Source organism: Eurypyga helias, unplaced genomic scaffold (assembly GCF_000690775.1).
Source record: "Eurypyga helias isolate BGI_N326 unplaced genomic scaffold, ASM69077v1 scaffold11228, whole genome shotgun sequence".
In the NCBI taxonomy this organism is placed as follows: Eukaryota; Metazoa; Chordata; class Aves; order Eurypygiformes; family Eurypygidae; genus Eurypyga; species Eurypyga helias.
Window position 1 is genome coordinate 133 of NW_010269042.1, and position 17,075 is coordinate 17,207.

General features: G+C 45.2%; 1 protein-coding gene across 1 annotated transcript; it reads left to right on the forward strand.

The window, feature by feature from the left end:
* Nucleotides 1-1,613: 1,613 nt before the first annotated feature.
* CAPN7 (calpain 7) lies at nt 1,614-16,710 on the forward strand (the record flags this gene model as incomplete). The annotated part of the gene is made up of 12 exons (XM_010157964.1): nt 1,614-1,760; nt 3,747-3,853; nt 4,932-5,052; nt 5,282-5,426; nt 7,882-7,981; nt 8,564-8,699; nt 9,165-9,240; nt 11,937-12,082; nt 12,636-12,698; nt 15,130-15,260; nt 16,392-16,484; nt 16,566-16,710. Coding segments are annotated over 12 exons (1,410 nt in total), but the record flags the coding sequence as incomplete, so codon positions are not given.
* Nucleotides 16,711-17,075: the final 365 nt, after the last annotated feature.

Consider the following 17,075-nt stretch of genomic DNA (forward strand, 5'->3'; position numbering starts at 1 on the left):
ACAGACATCCGTAAAAATAGCCTTACATTATATTTGTTTAAAAAAATCTTTATATTGCTTAAAATAATTATGAAAACCATACAGGAGCAAAATTATCCATCCCATATTCAGGAATACGGTGAGCAAGTAATCCACTTTTCCACTCCATCTTAGAAAGGAAGTTAGCAAACTAAAAAGTGCAGAGGGGGACACAGAGGAAGAGTATAGCCATGGAATGAGCATAGAGGAATAACTCGAATGACCACAGGTTTTAGCGAGGAGAGCTTATGTCTGAAGATATGTGATAGAACTTTGTAAACATAGAATCACAGAATGGTTTGGGTTGGAAGGGACCTTAAAGACCATCCAGTTCCAACCCCCCTGCCATGGGCAGGGACACCTTCCACTAGACCAGGTTGCTCAAAGCCTCATCCAGCCTGGCCTTGAACACTTCCAGGGATGGGGCATCCACAGCTTCTCTGGGCAACCTGTGCCAGTGCCTCACCACCCTCTCTGGGAAGAATTTTTTTGTGATCTGATCTAACCCTCCCCACTTTCAATTTAAACACACAACTTCATTTTCTTCTCAGTGCAATAAATGAGAGCATAAAATAATATATGTCTTGATATAATACCTAGCTGTAGCACTGATTATTGCAGAACATAGTGATTGATTGGATGTTTATGGGAGTACAGAAGTAGAGGGGTCATATTCACAGGGCAGGAGAGTAAGGGGAAAGTCCTCAAAGGCTATTAATTGCTAAGATATAAACTCTGGGTCAGGAAGTCCTTGAGTTGCAAAAATCCAGAATTTGAATGTTTCGGGGAAGTATCATTTATGTGCTTGCCTTGCTCTTAATAGTCTTTCCGAAACACCTCCTAATGGCTGCCTTCTGTTAGGAGAGCAAATGGCCATTCATCCTATGAAAAGGATTATTCATTCCTGCACAGGCAGGGTTTGGCCAGAAAATGTGCTGTGTCGGTAGCCTGTGTTGGCAACCTGGATGAGGACGGATACTGCAGTGACAATCTGTAGTAATGCCAGACATGTTCTACCTAGTTGAGAGGAGAAACATCAGTACTTTCACAGCTGCTGTTTTGGGTTGTTTTGCCTTTCCAGAGGGAAGAGGTTCAAATCTGGAGCTAGAGACTCTGAAAGTGATGTGACACAGTTTGTTTCCTGATAGATAAATAACTGTTTCTTTTTCTGCTGGCTACCAGGCACGGTTCACGCTCTGTTTCCTAATTAGGCGAGGAATATTATTAGACTTGACTTTACTTTTCATGCTGGTGATTACACTGAGCTTTTCTGCAGCTATCTTTTACAGTAGCTATTAGATGCTTTACAAGAGTGTGATGTCATTCCCCCCATTATACCCAGGGGAAAGCGAGGCAGGGCATCACAGGTCGCCCAGTAGACCAGTGCCAGTAAGAGCTGGCAGTGGAATTTCTTGTTCACGTGGCCAAACTATTGCAGGGTCGATAGAGGTGTCCGTGTGTGAGAATGATGGTCAGGTCTGGCTGTGTGGGAGCAACTGTATCTTAATGAGAGCGTGGTTTTATGGTTTTTTTTAAATGCTTCCAAAATACTTTATTAGCTTTATGATGATTTTTCAAGTGTTTATTTCACACAGGTAATCATAGATGACCAACTGCCCGTTGATCATAACGGGGAACTTCTCTGCTCTTATTCTAACAATAAGAATGAATTATGGGTATCGCTGATAGAAAAGGCTTACATGAAGGTTATGGGAGGATATGATTTTCCTGGATCAAATTCTGTAAGTACTAGATTATTTCTAAGAGGCAAAAATCCCTCTTAGATAATCTTGGATCAAATAATTTTCTTCCTAGGGAAACCAAAGTGAATTGCTTGGGGAGGCGAGTATTGGGTTTGATGTTTCCTTCCTTCTTTCGCAAACATACTTGGCTATGCTTAATGAGATTTATTCCATCAAAATAGAATGAGCAAGACATCTTGATGGGCAGAGCTAACAGTTCTCTGACTGCAGGATTGGCACTTTTGGTTGGAAGGATACGTGCTTATGTAGTCTAAATGGAAGTGTTGGGTGAAGTCATAAATCTTTTTTCCCATATCGCAGAATCATAGAATCACAGAATGGTTTGGGGTGGAAAGGACCTTAAAGACCATCTAGTTCCACCCCCCCTGCCATGGGCAGGGACACCTTCCACTAGACCAGGTTGCTCAGAGCCTCATCCAGCCTGGCCTTGGACACTTCCAGGGATGGGGCATCCACAGCTTCTCTGGGCAACCTGTTCCAGTGCCTCACCACCCTCTCTGGGAAGAACTTCTTCCTGATATCCAATCTAAACCTCTCCACTTTCAATTTAAACCCGTTACCCCTTGTCGCGTCACTACAGGCCCTGCTCAATACTCCTCATTTTAGTTTCTATCTGTGGTTCAATAAATAGGGCAGTTCTGCCTCATCAGGTGGGGGAGTCGGCTAGGAAAGGAGCAGGCTAGTCATTCAGTACGTGTATATAGAGGGAGCAGGTGCTTTGATCTGTGCAAGTTTGTTTATCAGATTGTTCCACTCCTTTCATAAATATGTATCAGATTCCTATGATGTGGTTCCTAAAGTAACAGCCGTCGGACTGCAGCTAAACTGACATGCAAATTATTCTCTCAGAAAGGGATGGTTTACTGAAATTACTCGTCTGCATAATCTTCATTTGTTACTTAGAAAGCATTTCTGGTTTTAACTTAAAATTCTTTAGAATCTTAACAGTATATTTTTTTTTTTATTTCACGGTGCTGTTTGCATTCCAGTTGGTGCCTTGCTAATCACATCCTTGGAGGGTGAACTAGGTCATGATCACCTTCTGAAAAATGGTGATGGAGACAAATGTGGCTTTGTAGAAGGGGCAAACGGAGCATCCGTTTCTGTGCATGCTTATGTCCTTGTTGGGCCGCTTTGTTTTGGAGAACAGAAGCTGGTGGGAACAGCTGTGTGTTATTCCCATTGTCATCCTCTAACTTGCCGTCCAGAAAAACGGCTTAACTTGTGACATTTAATCTCGCCCCCTCTGCTTTGGGCTGTACTGCAGCCTCCTCCTATAATCAGGGTTGCTCGCTGGCTGCGTTGGACTTGTAATCCCTCAAGTTCCCACCCACCAGCGCTGGTAACTGACACTTCAAGCACTGACAGCCTCTGCTTTTTGCTTTGAGGGGTGCAAAGCAAAAAGAAAAGGGAATAAGCGATATTTCAAGGAGATGAAATGGGGAGATTAAAGTGTCTTTTTATGGAAATACATGTCAGTGTGAGCTTTACCAAAAAGAATAAGAAAAAACAAGCCCTGAGCCTTAGATGTAAAACTTAAATTATCTGAAATGCATATATAATAGCAAGGTTCCACATGGTGCTTCTGAGGCTGTGCTTTGGAAGTCTGTCAGTCAGTGAAATAAATAGAACACATCATAGAACTGAGCACGATTGATCGTTCTCTTATGCTTCCATTGCTCTGAAATTCCAGTTTGTTTCATCAGTTCACTTTCCAGCGTGGTTGGTTGTTGTTTTTTTGGGGTTTTTTTTGAGAGGCTATTTGGAAATGTTGTCCTAAACTAACCAAGTTAGTTGTTTGGTTGTTTTTTTAATAGTCTTAATCTTGAGCCTTTTCTAAGTAGAACTATGTTGTAACATGAGTATACTTGACTTCTTTCAAGGCCCTTTGATAACTTGTGTGCAGACATCCATGTTTATAGACAGATTATCTCTTCTGATTTCTTTCAAATGCTTGCATTTCAGAACATCGATCTCCACGCACTGACTGGTTGGATACCTGAAAGGATTGCTATGCACTCTGACAATCAAGCTTTCAATAAAGATAGTACTTTCAGAATGCTTTACCAGAGGTAGAATTTGTTCTTTCCTAAGTAATTAAAATGCTTGCTGTGTAGTAGCTGTGTTGGCACTGCAGAACCAGTACAGTCACCACAGATCCTTCAACGGAATTTTGGTACTAGGACAAAGTGTGCTTTATAAAACCTCCATTTGCTTTCTGGAAGAAGAAAAATTGCAGTATTGGTGGCTTTGGTAGAATAGAAAAGTAAAACATTGTGGTATTTTGTTTGAGGTGATTTTTCTTCTTGACATTTGGAAGAAAATAAAAAAAGTAGCCTGTTTCTTTATGAAGAAAATAGACTATAGAGTCAGAGGAGAGCAGCTTGGAACCAACATACAAGTTTAAAGTGTTTAAAAAGTAGAAGGAAATGTGTTCGGTGTTCCCCAGAACTTTGGCATTGATCTGCTGTCCTTAGCAAATGGATATAATATGGCACTTCTCATGGTATCACAAGACCTAGGTCATTCTGCCTCATTAGTAAATCTCCTGGAGGAGCAGCAGAAGTGTATCAGAACTGTGGTGTTGATCTTCAGACCCACCATAACAATTCTGCTTGTGGGGAAAGATACAGCTGTAAATTATGGATGCCAGCTAGCAAGTCCTTTGTCTTTCAAAAGGGTTTTGCGCAACCAGTTTCTTGTGCAATTCAGTGTAGTAGAAGGGGGAGATGCTGTTGACTGCAACATCCGCATTCATAGGAGTGTGGTGACTCTCCCTCGAGTGTGTTTTCAGGAAGTTCAGAGCTGTCGGTTGCCAACAGCTTTTCGGGTATTCTGGCCTTGCAATTGGGAGGCGTGACTGCAATTGGGTGGGGATCCAGCTGTTACAGCATCATGGTTCTTCACCCTGTGCTAGGCTGAAAATGTGCTGATCCGTAGCCCAGTGACCCTGTAAACTGCCTGGGGATGCTGAGCACGTACTTGGATTTTAGCATGGCTGGGAAATGTAAATCCCTGTATTCCAGTTTTTATAAAGCAAGGTCACGTTAATGAGCAGTATAAAAACGTATTGTTACCGTGCCTGGGCCAAATGTTAGCTTGCAACTTGCAAAGTTTCAGTTAAACTATTTTTTGCCTCTTTATGAACAGATTTCACAAAGGAGATGTCCTTATCACAACAGCAACAGGGGTGATGTCTGAAGAGGAAGGAGAAAAATGGGGTTTAGTTCCAACTCATGCGTATGCAGTCTTGGATATAAGAGAATATAAGGTATGGTGTAAAACTGAAGATGTTTTCAGGTGCCTGTTTGAAATCTGTGTCTGTGATGGATAGCTACTGATATTTTTTTTTGCTCTGATGGCTTCTGAGGTTTATTTTCTCTTGAGCTCCACTGGGAAATTCCAGAAAACTTCCATGTTAATACAAATATAAAAATTACCTTGGCAAGATAGGTTATTTGGTAAATTACTGTTAGCAATTTTATTTTGTATTTATTTAGGGACTTCGATTTCTTCAGTTGAAAAATCCCTGGAGCCACTTACGTTGGAAGGGACGATACAGCGAAAATGACACAAGAAATTGGACCCCAGATTTACAAAAATACTTGAACTTTGATCCCAGAACGGCTCAGAAAATAGACAATGGTAATAAGGGTTAAAAAGTCACTATCTCTTCAGATAATGTAAGTTGTTTTTTTTGGTGGTGTATCCCTGCAGGAAGGCAGAAGGAAATGCTTAAGCACAAGGAGAAGTGGAGTAAAACAAATATTAGAAACCAAAAGTTTAGGTCGTATTTGTGTATTTCAAACTGTCATTTGAGGTTTGTCTGGGATTTAAGTCATCTGGACTGTTTAATACATCCCAAAATTCATTGACAAGAAGTTATCTCTTGGCTTAAGTGTTGCTCTCTCAGGACCTGGGGGCGGGGGACTTCAGCGCAAAGATAACATTCTGACAATAAGCTGCATAATGCTGCTTTTTAATGTGAATGGCATTTTTGTGAGGGTTTTTCCTCCAACGTTTGCAAGTACATAACGACGTGCCTAGTGCCATTGGTATCTAAATTTGCCTTGCCTGTGTTTGAGGCTGTGCGCTGCAGGTAAGGGTGTTGGTTTCTTTTCCTTTGCATTACGTGAATAGGTCTGTAAACAAATCTTGATTATACACTTAGTTTCCAGCTGTAAGAGTAGATTGAGATCTGTCTTTGAGATGGTGGCGCGGCCACATCACTGTCCAGAGAAACCACTTGGAATGCTGCCCAGTGTTGTCCTGTCCCATCTTCCCTAGGGATCAGCAGAGTGTGGCACCTGGAAAGCTGCTGTGGGTGTGCTGGTGGAAGGGCAGGCTGCTGACAGCGTAGAAATTGTGCACAAGCTGCGCTTTACATCGGAAAGAGATGTCTGCTTGTCTTAGTGTCCTAGCTACTGTTTGTTAATCTCTGTGAGGGAGCCCTTTTGTTCAGTGCCACTTCATTCTGACAGCAGTGTGCACCTGACGTAACGAGGCCTGAACCACAGGCCTCGAACCAAAGTTGACTTCTGAACGAACCTAGAAGTTGACTTCTGGGTGAATCCCCTGACCAACATCATATCAGCATGACACATAACTATGGGAATATCCGCTGAAACCTATAAATAAGGAACATATCTTTTTGGACCCTAAACTTAGACAAACAGGAACTCCTTGGACGCGCCCGGGATCCTGGCCAGATCTGGGACGTGCCCAAGTGAAGTGAAGCCAATCTTCCAGATGTTTCCGTGCCTTTTTAAATATGACTTGTTGGACTGTATAAAAGCAGGACCCTCTCACAGTGACAATGGAGCCTCACCTACGAGTGGACGCGTAGGACTTCCCAGTTGCCGGGAGAGGTTCTCTAGTCCTTCGCTGTGACGGGGCTCCCCAGCTGATGCACGGATCTGAATGATGGGAAAGTATTAGGGCAATAGGTGATGTATCTTTCTTCATCACTATCGCTACCTTTAGTGACAATCAGGTGCGTTACCTTGCTTATGCTTTCTGTTGCTGTAAAGTGAAATAAGCTTATGTTTTTAGCTTGGTGTCTGTCCTTTCTGCTGACCCCATCAGCTGGCAAAACAGCGCCCAAACCCACAAAATCATAGCATTAAATCATACCATTTAATGATGAGCCTCATGCAGATGTGTAAGAACCTTTTGAGTTAAGTGTAAGAATAGCAGCCCTGGCTTTGTGATGGTTATACGAGATTAGCTCATTATTTATTTACAGATTCGTTCAGTGAAGAATTTATATCTGTGACATCTACTCTAAAATTTATATAAAATTACGTTAATAAATTTAAGGGAGTTGTTTCTTCTGACTGGATTTACATTCTACTCTTGCCTAAACGTGTAGCTGTTCTGACTGCTTTTTGTTTTTAGTGCTGCAAGATGTGCAATGGCCTCTGTCAGAGCCTTGAATGATAAGGCTGTTGTTACCTTTTGAGAGTTTGTTTCATCAGGAATCTGTCAGCTTGCAGCCATTCTTGTTGGCTGGAGTCATGCTTAAGGGAGTTATGGAGAATTAGAATAAATGCTTGAGAATTTTGTGAAGATGAAGCAGATTCAGGGCTCTAAAGCAAGTCACGGGGATGCTGCATGAACTGCCTTAGAAATCCATTCACGCGTACTCGTTGGTTGAATACTTGGTTGTGCTGGATGACTGCTGAAGGAGGTTGTTGAATTGGGGAAACCTGTTTGAATATGTACATTTTGGGGTAGGTTTTTTTTTTTTGGTTGGTTTGGTTTTTTTTTCAGAAACCCAGGGAAGGGGAAGGCAGGTCAATTAATTAATGGTGTCTCTTTTAATACAACAGACTCTCCATGTCTTCTGCTTAGTGCTTGAGGATGAAAAGCATTCTGACAGCTTCAGAAAGTCCGTGATGATCAGGAAAGACTAGCTTGTTTTTCTTGGTTTAACTTGTTTGTTTTGGGGGTTAGGTTTAAATTCATAAATTTGGGCAATGCAGATATTACTACTGGGTTTTACAGGAATGTGGGTTTACATAAGCTAGATCACTTGCCTGGAAAAACGAGTAAAATCAAGGTGTCTGGTAAGGGAGCAATAACAGCATTTCCTTTTTAGGCATTTTCTGGATTGCCTGGGAGGACCTGTGCCAGTACTACGATGTGATTTATTTGAGTTGGAACCCAAGTCTTTTTAAAGAATCTACGTGTATTCACAGGTTGGTCTGAGAAACAAAACCTTTGCATCAGTATCTGACTAAATTCTAGTTCCAATGCGGTGTTCCCTTCTTCCATTCTTCCTAGTCGCAGCTGAAGAGGTTGGACTCCAACCACACTCCCTGGGGCCTGACTTTACACTTTTAAATTCTAAGGCTTTTGGGTTTGGCTCCTTCTGTAGCATCGTTGAAACTCCAGCGACCTTTTCCACGATGCTGTGGACCTAAGGTTGCGTAACCGCCTTCTGACCTCAGTCCCGCATCTGTTGGAACAGAAATCGGATTTTTGTGCTGTGTTTGGTTTAAGCGGTCACCAGACGGTGCTGAGTGACCTAGCTTTCCTTTGGAATTCATTTTCCTGGGCAGTTGCCAGTTATTTTCACAAAAATTGGCTAGCCTGAGCTCCCTGAAGGGCTCAGCTTTGTCTGAGCTGTGTAACTGCTGTCGCAGGCACCTGCAGAAAGTGGCCCTTCAGTGGCTGTTACCGATGGCGGATACCTCCTGACCGATGTGGGCCTTGGAGTTCGTTTTCAAAGCACAAATTAGCGTGTTGCTCATCTAATAACATGCCTGTATTGCTTTCAGTACGTGGGATGCGAAGCAGGGTCCGGTGAAGGATGCCTACAGCCTGGCTAACAACCCCCAGTACAAGCTCGAGGTCCAGTGTCCGCAGGGTGGAGCTGCCGTCTGGGTTCTGCTTAGCAGGCACATCACAGATAAGGTGCCGCCTTCCTTTTTGGGTGTTTTCTGTATTATGAGTTCCAGAACCTCTGTTGTAAATCTTTTTATATAGTTTTCTATGTAATTGGTATATTACCGCTTATATTTTCACGTTCAAGTATCGACACCCATGTATAAATATTTTAATCCGTCAGGTACGCATAACTGTACATGAGGTTGTTGAAATAGACCCAGAGTAAAAATTGAGTGAGGTGATTATGTTCTTCACCATAAAGGTGATAAAGTAATTCTGAGCTGTTACAAGTGAAACTAGTGGCAGTTTGTCTGTTTCAGGTATTTTTTAAGAATAATTGGATCAGGTACCTTAGTAAATACAAATACCAGATCATACCATGTGGTGATCAGAGGCGGGGGATAGAATGTGTACTTGATTCTGCTGAAGCACAGTCCTATCAGTTACACTCCACAGAAGTGTCCAACTCTACTTCTTTTGCGTTTTTTGTAGGATGACTTTGCACACAATCGGGAATTCATTACGATGGTTGTATACAAGACTGATGGCAAAAAAGTTTACTATCCAGGTTAGTGCGCCTTAATTGTCAAGGTGATGACATTGGAAATCCATGAAGACTTCCAAAGGGTTTTGGGGAGAGGAAAGGCAGTGTTGGCTTTAAAACTGGATGCCTCACTCTGAGGTCAGCCTCCGAAAACAGTTATTTAGCCCTGTTAGACCGCCTTCCGCAGTCTCGCTGAAGGGGTAAGCGTCGCGCGCCGTACGTGTTGGAAGCGTGCTAGGAGTGCTCCATAGGCCTGCTGTCATGTAACTCGGCACGGTGTTTTCTCTGTCGTTCTGTTTGTTTTGCTGTAGCGGTGGTTAATGCATAGAGGGAACAGATGTGATGCTTCTGTTTATCTGAGAGCGTAATTGTTTCCCACATTTGTGAAACGATTGAAAGTTTTACAGCTTCCCCTAAATGAACATAATCAAGGCTAATTTTTCAATGCATTTTGCTTAGCAAGGTCTTGAGATACTTTGAAGCATGTTTTTCTGCTGTATGACATATGGAAAGTTTAAGAAAATTATGCAGATGTTCAGAGTAGAACTCCTGGTCATTATTGGTCAGGTTCTACTCTCCCTGAAAGGAAGGGGCTTGGCTTTCAGGGCTTCACTGTAGCTGCGAAAAAGCCACGTGCGTGTCTTAGTTCCAGAGAGAATGGACCTGAAACACAGGTGGGAGAGTGGAAGTAAAGGCTGAAAGGGTAGGGTGGACCACAACCCACCCAAGAGGAGGCCACGAAGATGCTCAGAGGGCTGGAGCCCCTCTGCTCTGGGGACAGGCTGAGAGGGTTAGGCTTGTTCAGCCTGGAGAAGAGAAGGCTCCGGGGAGACCTTATAGCACCTTCCAGTGCCTGAAGGGGCTACAAGGAAGCTGGGGGGGGCTTTTTACAAGGGCCTGTAGTGACAGGACAAGGGGTAATGGGGTTAAATTGAAAGTGGGGAGGTTTAGATTGGATATCAGGAAGAAGTTCTTCCTGGAGAGGGGGGCGAGGCACTGGCACAGGTTGCCCAGAGAAGCTGGGGATGCCCCATCCCTGGAAGTGTTCAAGGCCAGGCTGGATGAGGCTTTGAGCAACCTGGTCTAGTGGAAGGTGTCCCTGCCCATGGCAGGGGGGTTGGAACTAGGTGATCTTTAATGTCCCTTCCAACCCAAACGATTCTATGATTTAAGGGAGAGCTACTAATGTCGTATTTTTGTTTATTCTTTTCATCGAGTTAGAGATCTCGGTGTAAAAACATTCCTTGGAAGAATTCAGTGAAGGAGCACCTTAGGACAGGTAGGACTTGGCCTGTTGCTGTCACAGATAGGGGAACCTCTTCAGAACCAGGGTTGCATTCAGGTAGCTGCTCATGCAGCAGGTAATAGCAACAGTTAATTAGAGCAGCTTTTAAAGCTCTTTTCAACAGGGCGTGACATTTATGTGTGGGTTTTGTTGGTTTTTTTTTCCTATTGGAATGGCTGCTAAGGGTTGCATGGGTCATCCCTGGTCTTGTTCAGTGAACTCCACCAACCAGTTCCTTAGAATCCAAGCTGTCTCTGCGGAAAGCATCTGTTGAGACACGACCGAATTGTCATCTGTTGTTGCGAGAGCCAATCTTGTTAAAGCATCTGCTTCTCTGTCCAGCCCAGGACTGCTTCTGGTGTTTCTAGCAGTGCTTGTTCTACGCCTGTGTCTTGCTGAAAACATTAAGTGGGCAAAGCAAACATGTTTGATAGCGGAGGGGATCGTTTGCATGTCCTTGGAAGAGAGAGTCTTCCAGCAAGACCACTAGTGAGAACCGGATGATTCGTATGTCTTGTCTCGCTACCAAACCTTTTATAAACTTTAATCTCATGAGCTCAAACTCATTTAAAACCTTTTTCCATGGAAATAGATTGGTCAAGCTGCAGTATTATTTTTACCATCTGTTAAAATAAGATCAGTACAAAGCAGGTTAATCCTTCGGCAGTGAGGCTGGGATTTCCCATTCCTAAGCTTCTCGTTGTTTTATATTAATCCTTTCCCCTTTCACATGTTGCTTTGTGGCAGAAAATAAAAGGACCTGATCCTGGGCTTATTTAAGTGATTGGCTAGACTTGTCCCTTTTTCACTGTAATTAAAGGAAGTCTGGAAAGAACCCATTAGAGGCCAGATAACAAATGACATTGTCTAACTGTCAAAGCAAATATTTGGGATGTTTATAAGTGCCAGGGTGCAACTACATCTGTGTACACTAGAATTTGGAGAGAGTGACAAAGTGTATAAATTAGTTAAAGAAATTACCATGTTTTAGAGTCTTGTTTACCCAGTGGCCAAAGATTCTGGCAGCTTGCATTCTGTCCAGGCAGTGGAGAAAGAGCAGACTCCTCAGAATTTTGGAGAGTGCTCCCACAGTCCTTGTCTTTCTCTTCAGGTTTCGGCATGATCACAGTAGGTCTCCTTTGAACAGTGACATTGGTGGGAGGTGCATAAAAGCAGTACTTGGGAGCCATGGGATTTAAGCTGTACTTGCCAGTGCAGAATTTGTGTCTGGTCGTGTGTGATGTACCTCTCCTGAAAATAATAGTTGCTCTTAAGATGATCTGTCCTTTTCATGAGCAAATCTGGAGGCTCTGGACTTTTGAGAGCTTCCAGCCTAACCTTAGTTCCAACAGTCTGACTTTCCTGGCAGAACTGACTGACACAAAACCGCTGTTCACCGAGCTGGGAGCAAAGTGTTCACCCTGTTCTTTTTCAGCTGACCCTCCTCCGTATATCGACGGTATCCGGATCAACAGTCCCCATTACCTGACCAAGATAAAGCTGACCTCTCCAGGGCCCCATACCTTTACCTTAGTGGTGTCCCAGTACGAGAAACAGAACACCATCCATTACACCATCAGGGTATGTAGCGCTGATTCTGTAACGAGGGTAAAGAGTTACGCTGGGAAGTGTCCTTCATTTGCAAGGCTGATAATCAAACATACGTCTGGATGGATGTTGTTATTTTGGGGGGGAAGGCGAGGAAAGATGGAGGAGAACCACGGGATTAAGCACTCAATTATGTTCTCCATTGTAATTAAGACAATATGGTGTGTTTTGGTTAGTAGACACTTTAGTCATTTAGCCAGCTGAAAAGTACTTTTATTTCCTAGACTAAAAAATTATCTGTGTACAGGCAGAGAAGAATGCTAGATGTCTCTCTTTGTCACTGCAGAAGTAACATGCAGATTGTTTTAATTGTTCTTTTTCTCATAAAAATGAAGTAGAAGCAAATCTGGTTAGTCCCAGCACTGTTCTGGATTTTGGGTTTCAGGCGGGGTGGTGTGATGTGTAATACAGGTGGTTAACAAGTACCTAAAAACGATGTGCAGGCAATTCTGCTGCTTTTAACATGTCATGATCATCTGAAGAGTGTGGGGCAGATGCATGACCAGCTGCTTCTTTTATACCACAGGTGTATTCCTTGTGCAAGTTCACCTTCTCCAAGATTCCTACACCTTACACCACTTCCAAACGGGTAAAGAAATATTTTCTTTTACGGGTCGGTGGGTCATAATTCTGGTTTGGCTTTGCCGTATTTGAGATGTACAAGGTCTTTAAAGATATTTTGATATTACAGCTCAAAAATGCCATCTTATGCCATTTTCTAAGAAAGGAAACTTCTTCACTAAAGCTTAATCTAAGTGTGAGTAGCACAAGGCCAATCCTGTACTCAGGTTACACATAATGAGCCAAAGGCTTAGCTGCCCTGTTAGCCTGATTCGTACCAACCTTGTAAAGCCTATGTAGAGTAGGCTGGCCTTTAGCATAAGAACCTGCACCCTACTAGGTAATTACCCTGCAGAGGTCAGACTGTGTCAGTACTACTGCAGAGTAAGAACCCTGCAAGCTGCTCACTTTCCCTTGACAGAACAGCTTGATTTTTCTTGGGAAGAACCCTTGGCAGGATGGGAAGAAATGAGCAATAGCAAACCAAAGGCACCAGTGGCAAGACTGTGACAAATGGACTTAGGGTGGCAGTGTCACCGAATGTTGTTGTCCCTACGTCTTGCTGCGACCTCTCAAAGGTCTGTAGTCACTGGGATGAGCACTCGCACTGCCAAACAGGATCAGGGCAGTATACCCACGCTGCCTTTTATGTAGGAACGCTCCCTGAGAGTACAGCAGCAGGGGCAAGAGCAAAAAACTTGACTGAAATTAAGTCAGGAGCCCAGGCAGTTTTGGGACCAGCTGCTGTTCATCATATTTCAGCTGTCACTGTGAGCTGCAGCTATACCTCCTGCTGCAGCAGAAATACAGGACGCTGGAACTCGCATATATTGCCATGCACTGGCAATTTTATCCCCCAGAAAGGATCAGCCTGTAGTTGTTAACTTTCTAATCTCTGTACCTACCATGATACACCAAGGAATCCTACTGCAGGCAGAAATGTTCTGTCCAAGCAGTAACCTCTTCAGGAGGAGAGAAGCAAGGCTAGATTGAGCCGCAGCGCAACAGCCCCTTTTCTAGGACACTCGTGCCCGAAGCCAAGGATCGCATTCTTTGTGCGGCTGGGGGGGCTGTGCTGGCGTGCCGCTAGGCTCCGGAGTCCAGCGTTCCGTACCAGCTGCTGTTTCCACACGAGCTCCCTGAAGCAAGTCTGTTCTGGAGGGCAGCAAGTGGCTTCAGAGATTCCTGGGTACAGCGAGACGACATGCTTGGTGCTTCCAGAAACCACTGTCACTTGGTGCCCTTGGGCTTGCTCTGGGGGAATGCTTTAAGGGGTCAAGAACTTTGCAGGTGACCAGCCTGTTTGAGACAGGGCACCTGTTTTATGTCATGTTAGGTTTCAGAGGAAAATTAACCACGTAGAAACGTGTCAATTGTCTGAAGATGTCTGCCTAGTATTCACATGAAAGGCGTGCTCTGTCTGTCCAAGGCTGGCTCCGTCTTTCTGATCAGGCAGATAACCAATTGCCAGTTTACCGCTAAAGCAGCTTCTGTGAGATGCCTCATACTGAACCTGAGCGGTCACCTCTGGAGCTCGCCAGGCCCACAGGGCATTCCTGGAACCGAACCATGTGGAGGTGGGAAAAGGCCTGGAAAGCAAACAGCAGGCGGCAGGTTTGGGCTCCTGGGTAGTAGCATGTGGGGACGAGGGGGAGGAGAAATTGTGCTTCCCAACTTGCCACGTTTGAGGGTTTCGGACACGAAGTAAAGAAATTAAATCAGAGGAAAAAAACGTTGCTCCTTGCTGGTTGGAGAGAAGGAGGGGAGGGAGGCAACACAGGAGGACTGGATCGCAGCTATGGATTTGTGTGAATGCCTGGCGTGTCTTAAAAGTCTCACCCTTCGGTTTAATGACTAGCAGGGGGAGCTGGCAAACAGATGGCCCGTTTCTCAGACTCTGAGCAGCGTTTTTCCTCTTGTACATCCTTTATCCTTATGGATGTCTTGTCCCTCTAATGCCAGCTCTAAGAGCGCAGAGGTGAACGGAGGGTGCCGGAGGCTGCCCTTTCGAAAGGAAAGGTTACTACACAGGTAGCGTGCGCTTCCTGTACTACTGCCGCTTCTCATTTAGCACAACACAGGAGTCTTTGAGCAAAAAAAATACAACTTTTGTGGTCCAGCAGCCGTGGGAGAGATGGGAATATAGATCCTTCTTTAGATGCAGTTTGTCAGAAACAGCTACTCCATGCTTACTTCTCAAATACAACCTGCAAACTACGGTACGCTTGTACGGGCTCTAAGGCTTTGACTGAGGTGGGTGGAGGACTGTAGTGACACTTTCTGAATACTGAAGTCTTTCACTTGCACTTTAAAAATTAGGAGAGATCGCTTGGGTCAAAGCGAGAGGAGCCTCTAGTCTTGTTTGTGTGTATAAATGAGCAATGCAAATCCAGAGTCACAGAGTGGTTGGGGTTGGAAGGGGCTTGTAGAGATCATCTAGTCCTTTTCACTTCTTTCAGGTTAATGGACAATGGAAAGGTCACAGCGCTGGAGGATGTGGAAATTTCCGAGACACCTACAGAAACAACCCCATTTATCAGTTCCAGCTGGAGAAGAATGGGCCGTTACTGATTGAGCTACGGGGACCGAGGTGTGTAGAGAGTAAGCATGCATCAAGAGTATTACGTGCTAAAGATAAACCTTTTGCTGTGTCCTCCGTGGGGAGGGTGGGAAGGTCCCTGGAAATCCAGCAGACAGGGTATGGAAGGTGGCTCAGGCTTAGTACTGTTTGTTTCTGACTTCACCCTCAGTGGTGATTTAAACCTGCACTTTGCTACTGAGGAAATCCTTGACTTACAAGGGAAGCAGGAGCCTTCTTTCTCTTTAGTTACGGGGTCTGAGCGGAGTTAGGCCTTGCACAGAAGGGTAGAAGGTACAAAGGACTACTTCTTCCTGAAACTTAATTACAGTCACAATTCCTTTTCTTCTGTGGTAGAGCTAAGGTGGGGGACATGAAGCCCTAACGGCCCACGCGGTACCTTCGGCTCTGAAAGTGCGTTTACGCTGCCACTAGCAGGCCAGGGGAAGTGCTGGATGTCAGCGCCCTGCAGAGCAGACCCACGCAGGTCCAACGCCTCGGGCGAAAGTCATGACCTGCCTCAAATCAGCAGCATCCCCAAGCACTTATCTTCTGCCAGGCTGTACAGCGCGCCCCGAAAACTGGCAGCGCTTTATCCATCCTCCCCTCTTGGAGGAAAACTCCTCCTCTCAAGGAATGGAGATGAGTGCAGGGGTGTGGCTCTGCTGTTGCACCAACTGAGCGGGTTTTTTTTGTAGGCAGGTGTTCTGTGCGCTTTGGGCCGTTTGAATGACAGGGGCAGCGGTGCCCACCGCCTGCGTTGACGGGTATGGGACAAACCATCCCAAGTCACAAGGCCACGTGAGAAATTCTGCTGAGATCGGTGGCAGCGATGGCTCCGACAGCCACCCGATGGCCGCCCGGGCTCTGTGCCATGTGGCACCCGAGTGTTGTGAGGCTGAAGGCAGAGGCAGGCTGCTTGTAGGTGTTTTTCATAGTCTAGTTCTGGACCCAGAATGTGCTCCGTCTTCCTCCAACTCCTACCTTTGTGTCGCGGTAGCTGCGCCTTAACCTGTCTGGCCCAAGCGGGCCAAAGCTGTGGGATGCCTTCCAGCCGTAGCGTGCAGTTGTTAATAACGCACCCCGTGCGGTAATCCCGACGAGCCAAAGCACCGCGCCAACAGCCTGTCGTGTCGCTTGCAGGCAATACAGCGTTGGGTTTGAACTCGTCACCGTCTCGACGGTAGGAGATCCTGGTCCCTCCGGCTTTCAGAAGAAGAGCAGCGGCGACTACAGGTACTGCTCGCTTGATGAAACCCTCGAGGTGCGAAATGTACTGTGGGTCGTAGTTCTAACGGGCAGTTTCTTCCGTCATAGGTGTGGATTTTGCTACTTGGAAGTGGAGAACCTCTTTGCTGGAGTTTACAACATCATCCCCACCACATTCCTGCCTCAGCAAGAGGGTCCTTTTTTCTTAGACTTTAACAGCACTGCTCCTCTCAAGGTGTCGCAGCTGCAGTGAGGAGACGCACCCTCCTGTCGCTGCTGAAGGAGGTGCCCTCCGCCGGCCCTGCAGTCTGAGAACGGGTAACAACCTCTGTCTGCGCCCAAGGCAGTTGCGCTGTAAGTCAGAGCCATCCGCGTGGGCTGGCTGCCGGGGCCGTGCGGTGCGGCGAGCTGCGGGGTTTGCCGCTGCGGCAGCGGGGGGAGCGCTGTTCCAGCCGGTTTGCCGACGGGCTGAAGGGCCTGCGGTCACACAGACTGGCAGAAGCTATTTATTGCTGTTTTTCCAGCCTTCAAATCAGATTCTAGTGAGGTAAGAGAGGAACTGAGATTGAAATCCTCTTCTCCCACAGCACAGGGTATATGGGTTTAAGAGTTTATTCT